General features: G+C 34.8%; 1 protein-coding gene across 1 annotated transcript; it reads right to left on the bottom strand.

The window, feature by feature from the left end:
- Nucleotides 1-2,517: 2,517 nt before the first annotated feature.
- LOC149264118 (uncharacterized) lies at nt 2,518-3,850 on the bottom strand. Its single transcript, XM_089395695.1, has 3 exons — nt 3,718-3,850; nt 3,406-3,535; nt 2,518-3,274 (listed from the first exon to the last, which is right to left on the bottom strand). The coding sequence occupies exons 1-3, from the start codon at nt 3,848-3,850 to the stop codon at nt 2,518-2,520; spliced, it is 1,020 nt and encodes a 339-aa protein (XP_089251821.1).
- Nucleotides 3,851-15,014: the final 11,164 nt, after the last annotated feature.

Raw genomic sequence — 15,014 nt, 5'->3', positions numbered from 1 at the left:
TTCGGACTAGTAGAGTAAGTGAGAAATTACCGTCTATTTGAAGTGAAAAAGGGTTTTCTTACCATGAAAGATATATAGCCAACCAAAATTATACATGACATTAATATGATGATTGCCTTCAAAACCTTGTTTAATGAGTATAGCTATGAAAGGTTGAGGGGTTTGGTAACCACTGCCTCAAAAACTCTAGGAGAAGAGCTTTCCTCTACAAAATGAAAAAAACAAATATGAAGGTGAAGCACACCATCGTGCAGCGGGTTATACGCCATGTTTTGGCTTTGAAACTGCAAAATGTGATGGAGGAAGACGAATTTTCCAATGGTAAATGATTTTTAAATCATCTAACAATGGATATAATGGTGACGAGTAGTGTAGAGTGGTTGTTGGGGGAGTTCTTCCCAAAAGGGATGCCTTATGATGTAACTACCACTTTAATGAAACTTGAATATATGAAGTTTTAAAGGTAGACTTCTTTTGAGGTTGTATCAATAATTTACCACCTCCATTGCAAAATAGCATAAGGGTGCTTGTTAAGTTCTGAATAACCTTCAAGGTTGAAAGACTAACAATAAAATAGAATTGAAATGCTTGCCTTACCATAATGGTAAAAATTTGTGTTGATATATGGAATGAAATACATGTTTATTTGTGTTCGTTATTTGTCAATTTTAATTATTACTTATTTTTGTTATATGATAATTTTTATATTTTTTACTAAACATTTAATAATTTCGTAAATAAAGTAGGGGAAGGGGAAAATATATGTATCCTTTTGCCTTCAAAATTGTGCAATCCAAAGGTGAAAATTTATTAGCTAAATAATTTTAGAAATAACTCTTTTACCATAAAAACATAAGAAGATTTTATACATTAAAAGCATGTATTTATTTTTTTCTAAATAATTTTGTTAAATTAGTATATATCAAAAAATGAATTTGATGACTACTATATTTTTAATAACGCTCATCCATTTTAAATTAAAAATACCCACCCACAATTAAGTAACATATTCATATTAAATAAAAAAATTTCAATTTACAATTAACTCTCTTATCCACCTTAAATAAAAAAAGTCCTCAACCTATATATAACTCATTCATTTCTTTTTTAAATGCCTTGATTAAATAATTATATAATAAAAATATCTCTAATAACAATCAACTCTCATATCCAATTTAAATCCAAAATCCTAAACCCATAATTAACTTTCATATTTACGTTGAATAAAAAAATCCTGAACTCACAATTGACTTTCAAATCCACCTGGAATCAAAATCCTAAATTATATATATATATATATATATATATTCTACGTTGCCCATCTCCTTTAAAGCATCTTAATTTAATTTAATCAGCCCACCTTTCCCCTTTAAAATCAAATTTTCAAAATTGGAGAATAATTGAGTTCGTATATCATATATATATTGGTTTAGATTATCAACTATTATGAAGTACATTATAAACTAGTGTAAACTAATTTAGTTGGTACGTTATAAACTAATATTGTAATTTTGTGGCAACTTGTTTAACCTACCTAACGTTGAAACTGCAAAAAGCAAATTCAAGTTCTTTTGAGTTTTAGAATGTGTTAATGCTTTTCAACGGCCTCATACATTTATAAAAAAAAATTCGGCGTAAATTACATATAGAAAATCTATGTGATTTATGCTCGAAACCTTTTTTTAACCAGATTACAAAAGTTTCAATTCAACGACTTCATACATTTTAAATGTGCAAATATAATTTTTCCGTTACACATATAATTCCATTTTTTTTAAGTGATTTTTTTCATTTTAGACTCAAATTTATATATTCCTCCACGAAGGGAATCATTCGAATCCGTTACCCCGTCAACGCATTGAAGAAAATCGATAATCATAAGAAGAAGAAAAAGCTGAAATTGGGGCGCATTCATCGGAGTTTCTACCGTGATCGCAGGATGGAAAGCCGTAGTTTATCTGTTATATTTTGGGAGCTTTTTGCAAGTATATTTTCCCAGTAGAATTTGTTCAAAATTTATTGGCATTACAATGGTTGGGATTGCAATTTTTTCTTGTGACTTTCTTATGATATAAGTATTTCCAAGAATTTTATGATTCAAAATATAAAGTAATAAAAATTTGAATTATAATTTTTTTTTATCAAAATATTTTAAATATTTATTTTTACTATCAAAAACATGATCCAAACATTATCTGTACAATTTTTTTTTTAATTTTTATTGTATAAATTCTTATCACTTTTGACTATCCAACCTATTCCTCCATCTCAATAAATAACAAACAAAATCACAATTTAACCCACCATTATTTCACCACATTCACGCTCTACAATATCTACAATATACGATGCAAATGAAACCAACATATTGATTACGGTTCTGATAGATATCAATTCTTACAGTACCCAATCACGGTTGTTACAATTCTTACGGGACCCAATCATGGTCTTGCAACACTAGTTTTCCTGCATAATTTCGGTCGCATTCTTATCTGCATTCCAACAATAAAAAATGAACTACTCTGTCTTTGTTTCCTGTAAATGAACGACTTCATCCATGCAATATGCATGCATGCTACGGCAGTGTTCTGCTATTCCTTGATTGGCAACAACTGCAAAGCTGTTAACCTTCTCCATATTATTTTGATCAGAACACATGAAATCTTCAAACTCTTTCAGCTCCATGGCCGCTCCCCTGTACAACTCTTCCAAACCAAAATCTGTGTCACAGTCGGATGAAGAGAAGAGCAGATTCCAGTGGGGAAGCGATAGGTCGCTCGAATCCAATAAACTCTCCGCTAATATTGCTGTATTTGCTCCACAATGATCAGAATGTGGTGATTCCTCGTCCACAAATTCTGCTTCCACAAAATTAGCGTCTGCCGTTTGGAATGCAATGCGCTCCGAATCGTCGGGTGCGATGGAATTGTTTGCGAGTAGGTCGCAGCATGACTGGGAGAAATTACCAGTTTCATTAATATTACACGATTTGGGAGCTCCATTTAAACTGGGATTATTGCAGCCATCACTGTTGTAGCTGTTTTCTTTCACGATTCCGGAGCCTCCCATGGCCGTTGTTATTTTGAGTGGAATTGCTTTGAACACATGAGTTGGCAGAGGAGAAGAAGATCTCCATTTCGTTTCCAGAGATTTCGTGCACGAATTAGCTTGAGATTGCTTTAGTGGCGGGAGCTTTTTGCTAAGCTGAGTGTTCCAGTAATTCTTGATTTCGCTGTCTGTTCTTCCGGGTAGTCGTCCGGCAATCAGGGACCACCTGCATGAATCCATAAATATAACCTCGTCAACTTCCTACTGTGCAGTTAATTATTCGAAATTTGGAGGCGCTGAAATGGGGAATCAATAAATTTTGTTGAGTGAACAAATGTTCAGATATTCTCGACATACCGATTGCCAAGAAGGCGATGCATCCGAATAATGAGATCCTCCTCGTCCGCGGAAATCCTTCCGCGTTTAATGTGAGGACGCAGATAATTCTTCCAACGTAATCTACAACTCTTTCCGCACCGGTTAAGACCTGCAACAACAAATATTTATGTCTGCATAAATAATATCTATACCATAACTGACAACTAACTGACTTGTTGTCCCTGGGACAGTTCAATTGGCTTTAGTAGTACGGTGTAAATCATGAAATTTGAAGGAGGGAAAAGAAAACAAAACAAAAAAAAAAAGCATGACAAACTTTTTAGAATTCACCTGCTTTTTGGGGAAGAATTTTCCATCCACCATCGCCATGGGTTTGAATGTATGTGAAGAGAATCATATCCTCTTCTTTGGTCCAGGCCCCACGATTGAGCCCTTGTTTTGAGCAGCAAGGAGATCTACCCATCTTGAATATTCTACCTCTGTAACTCAAAAGCTGATGATTTCCTCTGCTAAAAACACTGAGTCACAGTAGGGGCCTCTCTGCTTCTCCTTGATAGGGAGGTTGACTGTATATAGAAGTAGCTGCATTCTCCGTACGAAGGAAGGCTGTTAATGTCATGCGAATCGCGATGTTCGATCGATTGGTCTCTTCGGTCTATTCGTCTGTTGGGACTGTAGCGTGTACGTATAAAAATTAACTGCACAGAGCGAAAAATTATCTACCCCTCCTAAAAGCTATTTGGTTTCGGCTTTCGGACAAAATTGAGAATCGCATGGTTTCGGTGCACGTGCAATTGCGGGAGAGAATTGCTTCTTACGAGTCAATGTGGTCCATTGTAATCAATTTCGAGAAATCGCATGGTTTCGGTGCACGTGCAATTTCCAGATTTTGCAGCCGGGAAAAATTATATTGGAAACCAGAATGCACATTAATTCACATTACGATTATTTTTGCCGTATTTTAATGGTTAGTTGTTTGGTTAGGGTGTGTTTTTGCAGAACGAGTTAGTTTTAATTATGTATTTTTGTTGTAAATTCAAAAATATATTTTATTAAAATACATAATTTGAGACTGATTTTTTTATGTTGCAGCTGATTTTTTTGGATTAATTATATTATTTGAATTTGGTTGAAGTTTGGAACCAATCATGAGGACAAGTGAAAAGTTACTTATTGAAAATTAGTCATTGAAAATTATTAGTTAATTTTGGGTTATGATGTGTTATTACAATTTATTTATGATGATTGTATGATTTTTTCACCTTCTGTCATGAGATGAATCATATTGGTTTGTTCCAAATGTCAACCAAATCTTAATGATAATTAATCCAAAAGATTTTTATCTAAAATACACTATATTGAATAAAATAAATATATGCTAAAATGGAAAAAAACAAAAACAAAAACAAAACAAAACAAACTAACAAATTTAAGTGTAAAAAACAAATTTAACTGTAAATATTTTTTTCGAATGAGTTATATTTTAAGTAACTAAATAATGCTCGTACCGATCTCTAATTGCGTGCTATCTTCCAAACATCTCGGGGAAGTTTAATGCCCTAACCGATGACATATAAATGGCTGTGTCGTCTTCCAAGTATTAGGTGCACAAAATAAAGACAAATATACGAGGTGTCATTTTTTCAAGTATTAGATGATGTAGATAGAAATCAAACTTTGAATTAAATGAAGGAGTTGCAGCTCACAGGAGTGTACAGCACCTGGAGACTGCACTCAAACAAAGAAGAGACTCTCTCTCAATGCACTCTCCATTATATCAAATGAATATTACAATATTAAATACATCACTGAAAATTAGGTAGTTGTAAACAACCTCCTAAACTCCTTTCTCAAAACCAGGAGGTTATACTAAATAAATTTCTTCCTTTAATTCTCTATTCAGAAATGCAGACTTAACATCTAGCTGGTGTAGCTTCCTCTGTACTGTCGCCTTTTCGCCATCAGAGCAAGGTCATTTCTCTGAGTTTTCAGATTCTGTCATCGCTCCTCCTCCTGGAGCAGAGTCGCTGTCAGCTCATCAAATGAAGGGGTTTTCTCCCTCGCTGACAGTCCTGTGATGAACGTCTGGTATTCATCAGTCATTCTATTCAATGTAAGCGTGACTAGATCTGAGTCGGACACCTTTTCTCCAATAGCTCCCAGTTTGTCACTCAGATCCTTGACTCTGGCCATGAATCCAGCAACGGACTCATTCTCGTCCATCTTCAATGCAAACAATTTTCCCTTGAGTGCCAGAACACGATTTGTATTCTGAGTCTCATACAAGTTCTTAATCATTGTCCATATATCAGCGGCCGACTTAGAATCTTTGATATGTGGGATAATATTGTCTTTAACAGACATATTCAGTATAACTTTTGCTTTCATTTCTCTTTTATCCCAATCTTGTTCTTGGGTCGCTGTTCCAGATCTCTACTCATTTCCCTCAATGATCGACCATGCATTTACGCTCTCCAGCAAAGTTTGCATTTTGAATTTCTAGTTGGAGAAATTCGATCCATCGAGTTTGTCAGACTCGTGGAGATATGATTCTATAATGTTATTCATTTCTATCCAACTGAACACTTCAATCGGCCACCACCGGGAAAGTCCGATCTGCTACCACCGAACAAATCAGGAACTTCACTGTGCCACCACCGAGCAAGTCCGATTTGCTGCCACCGAACAGATCAGGAATTTCACTGTGCCACCACCGGGCAAAACCGATATGCTACCACCGAACAGATCAACAAACAAACTCCAACACGCCACCACCGGGCAAAGGCGATCTGCTTCCATCGAACAGATCGAGGAGCTGCACTGCGCCACCACCGGGTAAAAAACTGATTTGCTTCCACCGAGCAGATCACAGAGCTCTGATTCGCCACCACCGGGCAGGTCCGATCTGCTACCTCCGAGCGGATCAAGAAACCTCAATTCGCCACCACCGGGCAAATCAAATCTGCTGCCACCGAGCAGAAATCTCCACGTGCCACCACCGGGCAACTCCGATCTGCAACGAAAAATTGTAGATTTTCAGAGAGAAAGAGGTTGGCTCTTTGGCGCTCTGAACAGCCATGAATCTGCGCCAATTCCAGAAAAGAAAAATTTATGAGTGCACGGAAATTGGCGCGATTAACAGCCACGGATCAGCATCAAACCCGCGCCAATGGGTGCGTCTATTCACTAAAAAAATCGCGCCCGCTCATGCTTCTGCTCTTTTATGGCACCACTGTGCGCGAGAAATCCGCGCCAACGCCTGCTTCTGCTTAAAAAATAGGCGCCAACGCTTTCTTCGGCTCAGAGATGATCAGTGATCTGAGATCCTTCGCTCCAGGTGTTACTGGAGTTCCACCTGATCACACAGATACATTTACATGCTCTCCTAGCACTACAGATATGTAACTAATGGTACATCCCTAAAAAAATTTGAGGCTATCTCTACCCTAAGCTCTGATACCAAGATAAAAATCAAACTTTGAATTAAATGAAGGAGTTGCAGCTCACAGGTGTGTACAGCACCTGGAGACTGCACTCTAACAAAGAAGAGACTCTCTCTCGGTTCACTCTCCATTACATCAAATGAATATTACAATATTAAATACATCACTGAAAATTAGGTAGTTATATACAACCTCCTAAACTCTAGGAACAAATTCAAAACTAAAAAGATGCGTTACAACCATATAACCATTTTCCCATTATTTTTAAATGATGTATAAATATATAGACAGTAACATTAATTGGCATTGGCGGAATGCGGAGCGCAAATTCAAAGTGATGTGAGCTCTGTGAAAGCCATGCCCAACGACTTTAACATTGACTCATTAACGCAATGATAGCGAGATTAATTGAGAGGGACAATGAGGGGCAAGTGCTATTTCGTAGACTATTGCAACATTAATGTGGCCTGACATGGGGCCGATTTAAGACATTACAACACGCCGCTCTTTTTTTTTCTCTCTCATCACCGCGCGGCGTGTTGTAATGTCTTAAATCGGCCCCATGTCAGGCCACATTAATGTTGCAATAGTCTACGAAATAGCACTTGCCGACAATGAGGTGCCATTTCGAAACGGACTCGAACGCTTATCACTGCATTCCTAATCCTCCTGTTTTCCCGACGGTTGCCAGCAAAAGAACTTCCAGATGACGAGGAAAACGCATCAACTTTCTATTTGTGATATAGATAGCCATGGTTATTACTGTATGAACCGCATGAATTTTCTATTTACGATGTAGACTGGCATGGTTATGAGTGTATGGCGTTGTCTACTATGGGGACCATTTTTTTCGACGGCCTCTTTAAGTTGAAGGGTTGTTGTTTTTTATAATAAATCTGACAGTAGGAAGAGCTTTTGGAGGTTGAATGGAATTAGCACTAAAAAAAGTGCAGGTTAAAAATTATGTTTAAAATTCTCAAGGTAAAATTTAAAACTAAAATACATGAAATTTTTTTTTTTTTATTTTTTTTTTTTTTTTTTTACAAAAACATAACCTATTTGAGTAGCATTCTGGACCCTTCAGTACTAATGGTCCACAGAAAGTCAATGGCTAGGCTGTGAGAAAAGGCAACCAATATTTATGAAGTTTTAACTCTATTAATGTTTGAGGCATTATATGTCATTTATTTAATTTTATATTTTGCTAAAGATTGGTATATGCTAACTTATGTATATAGTTCCACAAATATTAATAATCATCTTAATTAGACAATGTATGTCATTGTCTGACGAGTTTTTTGAATAGTCTTTTGAAGTTGGAAGGGTATTTTTTTTTAATAAATCTGATAGTGTGTAATAGTGGTTTAATGTTCAAAATGGAATTGACCTTATAAAAACCCAATAGGTCTAAAACTCTGAATATTAAAAACTATGTCTAAAGCTCTGAAGGTTAAAAACTATAATTAAAATACAAAAAGTCTATAAAAAGTCGATGGGGAGATTGTGAGAAAAGACCATCAATATCTATATAGCTATAACCCTATTAATGCATGAGGCATTATATGGGAGACTCTATGGAAAGACAATCAATATCTATGAAATTATAAGTCTATTAATGCATAAGGCATTATATAGTACTTATTAAATGTTGTATTTTGTTAAATCTAAAAGTTAACCTATATAACTTTATTAATGTATAAGATATTATATGTCATTTATCGAATTTTATACTTTGTTAAATCTAAAAATCATAAGGCATTATATGGTACTTATTAAATGTTGTATTTTGCTAAATTTAAAAGTTAATTTATATAACTCTATTAATGTATAAAATATCATATGCTATTTATCGAATTTTGTACTTTCCTAAATCTAAAAATTAGTATATATTAACTTATATATTAATGAAACTATAGCTACACAGATATTAATAACTGTTCCAATTAGACAGTTTTAATTGAATCATTCGATTAATAATTAGAGAGCAAAAAAAATTATTGCCTGATTTCATGTCCGTCCCGACAAATCCTGACTGGTCGTCTAGATTTGTTAAAAAACTGTTAATGTGATGCGAATCACGATGTTCGATCGATTGGTCTCTTCGGTCTATTCGTCTGTGGGGACTACTGAAGAGCGAAAAATTATCTACCCCTCCTAAAAGCGATTTGGTTTCGGCGTTCGGACAAAATGAAGAATCGCATGGTTTCGGTGCACGTGCAATTGCGGGAGAGAATTACTTCTTACAAGTCAATGTGGTCCAGTGTAATCAATTTCCAGAAAGACCAAGGTGTAATATTTTTCCGTTTTTTAATGGTTAGATGTTTTGGTTAGGGTGTTTTTTTGCAGAACGAGTTAGTTTTAATTTTGTATTTTTGTTGTAAATTCAAAAATATATTTTATTAAAATACATAATTTGAGACTTCTATGACTTATGTTGTAGATAGTTTTTTTTTATTAATTATATTATTAGAATTTGGTTGAAATTTCGAACCGAACTAATCACGAGGACAAGTGAAAAAGTTATTTAATCTTCATGAATAAATAGTAAGGATGTATTATAGCCCAAAGTTACCTATTGAAAATTAGTCATTGAAAACTAGTAGTTAATTTTGGATTATGATGCGTTATTACTATTGTATGATTTTTTCACCTTCTCTCCTAAAGATGAAGCATATTGATTGGTTCCAAATGTCAACCAAATCTTAATGATAATTAAGTCAAAAGACTTTTATCTAAAATACACTATGTTGAATAAAATAAATATATACTAAATTCCAAAAAAACAAAACAAACCAACAAATTTAAGTGTAAAAATGCTAAATTCGAAAAAAGAAAAAAAAAACAAACCAAACCAACAAATTTAAGTGTAAAAACAAATTTAATTGTAGATATTTTTTTGGAATGAGTTATACTTTAAATAACTAGGTAATGCTCGTACCGATCTCTAATTGCGTGCTGTCTGCCAAACATCTCGGAGAAGTTGAATGCCCTAACCGATGACATATAAATGGCTGCGTCATCTTCCAAATATTAGGTGCACAAAAGAAAGACAAATATACGAGGTGTCAGTTTTTCAAGTATTAGGTGATGTATAGACATATAGACAGTAACATTAATCGGCTGAATGCGGAGAGCAAATTCAATGTGATGTGAGCGTGCCACCTGAAAGAACGTGCCACCTGAAAGAACGTGGGCGTGTTGCCACCTGAGGGACAAGGAGGTGCCAGCTGAAAGAACGTGTTGCCACCTGAGGGACAAGGAAGTGCCACCTGAAAGAACGTGGGCGTGTTGTCTGACGGATGCTATACTTATGATTAATTTATGAACATTTTTAGTAATTTTGTTTGTTTGTTTTTGCGGTGCGAAAATTTAATATAATTTAGTTGTTAAGCACGAATGTTAATGTTAGATGCTTCTAGGTCTAGCTCTTACCTACGTAGAAACATTTTTAGGATATAGTGCAAGCTCAATTTTTAGTCATGTTATTATGATGGTGGTTTATTTTAATTTAATTATTAACTATGAATAATTATTAGGTGGATAATATGAATTTATTTTTTATATAATATTTTTAATAATACAAAAGTTGATGTTTATCTTTAATATAGTTATATTTTTTCTTTCTAATTAAATTGATTAATTAAATAAAAAGTTATGAACAAGTATCATATGAATTGATTTATAGTTTTTTGGACATGTGGTATTGATATTTTAGGTATTGGCCTATTGTATTGTGATAAAGGCTATTTATAAACTAAAACTTTCACAATCAAATGAGGATAAATCTCAATAATTAAAAATATTTTTCCATGTCTCTTTCAAAGTATACTTTGTAATTTATAATAATAATAATAATAAAGTTATAATTACGCCGATAGGCATCCCCCCTATCAGCATCAACAATTTAATCATTTTCTTAATTAATCTTTTTAATCGGATGCCCTGAATTGAAAAATGCTAGTATATTCTTGTAGCCATCACTAAATCAATGAATGAAATTCGCTACAGTAACTTTCTTGCATGTCTAAAACACACACTTAGACCATACTTGAATTATTTTTTTACAAGCATGATTAAAAATTTATTGTACCTCTCGTTGATAACCACGTATGTAGGATTAAGAAAAAATGAAATATAAAAAATCACTACTGAACACCCATCCTTCACAGTGGCTTTGATAGTGGTCTCTTTCCATTCTGAAATGTATGCATGGTTGAAGCATAAGGACACATTTTGATCCATTACAATGACGGTTGAATAATTTATGCGACAATCATCCATAACCATGATGTAGGCATAAGTTCGAGTAATAAGGACATGTTTCATGCATTACAATGAGGGTTGAGCCTTTGTGCCTGACAATCATCAATAACTATGACAATGAGATATGTAGGCATCAATCGATGAAACATTTCTGTAATTCAGTTAAGTATAGTCGAAATGTGAAACGTTCTGCCTATTCGTATTGTCCTCCACCAGGGGTTTTGAGTTTTTAGTTACATTACAAAAGTTTGAACCTCATATTATGGCCCATTCGATATATTATAATCAAACGCTCCGTGGAAGCATGCAATTATTTGTTAGCACTTCAGGTTTTTGGAATTGTTGAAGGATAACTGGAATGCTAGCTTCCCTCAACTTCTATCTGGTAAAAAAGGTGGCAAATCTCATTTCATTTTTAATTGTTTCCAAGCTCTCGTGGTTGTATCTAATAATCTGGTGTAGTTCGTGTTTGATTCAGTTATTCCCTACTATTTTTTAAAGTTTCAGCATTGGATAAATGCTTTCTCATTGATTGTCAAATGCTCCGTGGATGCATGCATTTCTTTGTTAGCACTTAAGGTTGTTGGAATTACTATTTTTCAGGTTTCAAATGCGTTTAGAAATCGATCTTACATTTATGTACAGTTTTTCTTTCCATGATATTCTTCCACTTTAATTCAAATGAGATGACTAGCCTGTAAAAAAAGAAGGTTCTCCTCTTCTTTTAAACACTCTCCCAAAATTTATTGCTTCTCTAGCGTTGATCTTCTCCCAAAATATCGGGACTTAAAACCACTTCACAACCTTTACAAAACCTTAAATCGCACATATATAAGCTTCCCCTTACAAAACCTTTGGTTACATATGTTTTTAACACATAAATCTATTATCAGCGCATATTTACCTATACACGATTTACAAATGAAAATGCCAGCATAAACATAGTTTTCAACCCTTCTGTACAGCCTTGTCACATTTCCCGAGGTTTAACCTTATCACAATCGACCATCAGTCCTTCCACGGTCATACGTATACATATGTATGTTCATTGCCCCTTTCGCTCCAATATGTGATATCAGAGTGTTAACGTATGTTTTAGCACTAAAGCACTTTAACGAAAATATATGGATTACACAGGAAACACGCTCTGAATCATATCTATAGTGGATCTCAAATTTTATAGATTCGCCACTATATGCCCATCGGTTCCATGTCTCCAAGCCTTTGCATTGCGCACTTGGATTTGTGCTTCCTCCGATTGCGATTTGCGATCAAATCTTGACCTTCGATTTGATCCGTGACCTGATGATTGAGATTAAGTCGCGTGATCACATATCGCTCAAGCTCAATGCCAGACTCCTTCCTTTTCCATACGCCGATCCGATATCTTTACGGACCTGATAGTGATATAAACCATTCCCTATAATATTACAAGTCCTACAGTTGATTCCTACTGTGTTTTTCACCATTTGTTTGTGTAATAGGGTTTTCCTCTTGCGAGAGTTAAACTATATAATGAGCCCGCTGATGCAATATTTCGCCTTCCTGATTCAATCTGTGATTCGACGGTTCAGATTAACTCGTGCAATCTCATATCACTCAACGTCAATGCCAGACTCCTTCCGCTTCCATACGCTGATCCAATATCTTTACAGACTCCATAGGGACATAAACCATTCCCTTTAATATTTCATGTTCGGCACTTGGTTCCGACTGTGTTTTTCACCGTTTCTTAGTGTAATTGTGTTTCCGCTTGGGGGAGTTAAACTGTATAATGACCTTGCCGATGTGATATTTCGCCTTCACGATTCCATCTCTGCAGTTGATCTTCCCAGGTCTAATGGTTCCTAATCATCAATCTTTGGTCTTGTGCTTGTTCCTTTAACTTAGAATTTATGCTAAGTCTTCATTTTTGCTCTTCTTTAAAGGTTTCGTCTCGCTATTATTTTGCCACACACTCTTCCTCCTGAGCTTTGATTGGTCCTTATAATGGATTAAACACCCCATCTTAATCCTCCTCTTTATGTATTCTCTGTGTGATTACTGCACTTCACCTACACACACACACACACACAGATATATTTACAAAATGACATAGTTCGCTCATCTTCCACCATTAGATGCTTAAGATTATTCAATTTGGGATTAAATCTTCGGAGATATATATAAATCAATACATAATTACAAGGTAAGTGTAAGCAATGCAATTTCTCTGTGACACTTTATAAGTATTTCATCATTACTTATGTTTCCTACATTTATACACAAATTATTAGTTTGGAAATCATAAAGTTCAACAGTCTCAACTGTTGCTTCACATATTAGCTCTTCAAACTGAACTTCATCTCCTTCTTGCACAACAATTTGTTCCTGTGTTGTCACAGTTTCAAATATCAATGTATTATCAAATTCTTTTTGCTGCAATAAATCACTGCTTGTCTCATTTAACAGAAATTCTCCATCCTCCTTTACTTCAGAGTTTTTTATCTTCTGAAAGATACTTCTACATACTTCTGACAACTTCAAAAGATTGGTCATCCTCTGTAAAACACTCCTCTATTAGTGTTTCTTCTCCCAAGGTTAAATCATCTGCATAGGTTCCTTCCTTCTTAACATCTTTCAGTAGAAAATGGAAAATTGCTTTGCAAAATGGAAAATTGTGTCTCGTAAATTATGTATTTATGTTACTTTTAATTTTATTCAACATTAAATTGTTTTGTTGATATCAAATGCATTTTTTTTACAGTTAGGTGGTTTCACTGTTTCATTGTGGATCCAACTATTTGGATTTCTCTTCCATTCGAAGTTCTTGAACTTGTCTTGTTGTGGCTCCGTTTATCAGTTGTGATAAGGTTTGGCACTATGTGTAAAAAATGGAAGAATGCTTTGCAGGACCCTTCTTTTGTTCTACGTTGCAAGAATGTCTCCACGAACCAATTTGGATTTCTTGTTCGTTTCCTCAATAGTGAAGACAATTGTTTTACTACGCGATACCTTAATCAGAATGGCTACATATATCGATTTCATTTGGGATTCATAGATTCAAGATACAGAGTAGAGTGTGTTGTTGGACCAATGTTGGTTTTATCTTTACCAAGAGAATGCTCCCAAACACACAACTATTTTTTAGCGAATTCATTTACAAAGGCATTTAAAAACATAGGGCCAGTACGAATTGGAGAATTTGGGTTCTTTTCATTATTGGAAATTGTAAGCAGCAGAAAATATGACTGGGTTGCTATTAAAAAAAATCTATGATAGAATGCAGTCTGAAGTTTATGCTTTTCGTAGTCTTGATAAGGTATGGCAAAGGGTAGGTGTTCCATTTGGTGGCACTTCACCCCCGAAGAATGTAGTGTTTTATAAAAGTAAACTGTGTTGGTTGTATCTCGACAAGGAGTATGAAGCTTATCCTCGGTATGGGTATACAATCTAATGGTTTGACGTAATAAAAAATTAGTGGGGTTTTTCATTTGTTCCAATCACTGACATATGTTGTATGTCGTTAACAATAAACATGGATCAGTTGATATGCCTTGTCAATGATGGGTCCACTTTTGTATGGTCAATTGAAGAATTAGATCATTTCCAATTTGGTCAGTTGTCTTTTGAACGAAGAATTGACTAGTTTGAAGATGATTGGGGTTTCAGATGGAAGTTGTAGGAAGAAATTTCTGCAGATATAAATAGCAAATGTCCTGGCTGTCTTGCGTTCCGAACAGTCCATGGTCTGATTCTATGTGGAACAGCAGTGAAGTTCCTTTCCTATTATATGACATGGTGACTCACATCTCGTTTCCAATAGATATTGATAATTCAACTAATGAGAAAATATCTCAGTTTTGGTACCCAGCACAAGAGGACTGCAATGATCTAATTGAGCATGGAGATGTTTTTGCAATTTCTTCCTGTATGGATTAT

The sequence above is a fragment of the Pinus tabuliformis genome, chromosome 6 (assembly GCF_031772625.1).
Source record: "Pinus tabuliformis cultivar Carrire ecotype Pingquan chromosome 6, CPIR1, whole genome shotgun sequence".
Lineage (NCBI taxonomy): Eukaryota > Viridiplantae > Streptophyta > Pinopsida > Pinales > Pinaceae > Pinus > Pinus tabuliformis.
This window is presented reverse-complemented; position numbering and strand designations above follow the sequence as displayed.

Coding starts and splice junctions, on each gene's coding strand:
- LOC149264118 (XM_089395695.1), bottom strand. CDS start 3,850: ATGGGTAGATCTCCTTGCTGCTCAAAACAAGGGCTCAATCGTGGGGCC. Junction 3,536..3,717: donor AATTCTTCCCCAAAAAGCAG/GTGAATTCTAAA, acceptor TTGTTGTTGCAG/GTCTTAACCGGTGCGGAAAG. Junction 3,275..3,405: donor CATCGCCTTCTTGGCAATCG/GTATGTCGAGAA, acceptor GGATTCATGCAG/GTGGTCCCTGATTGCCGGAC.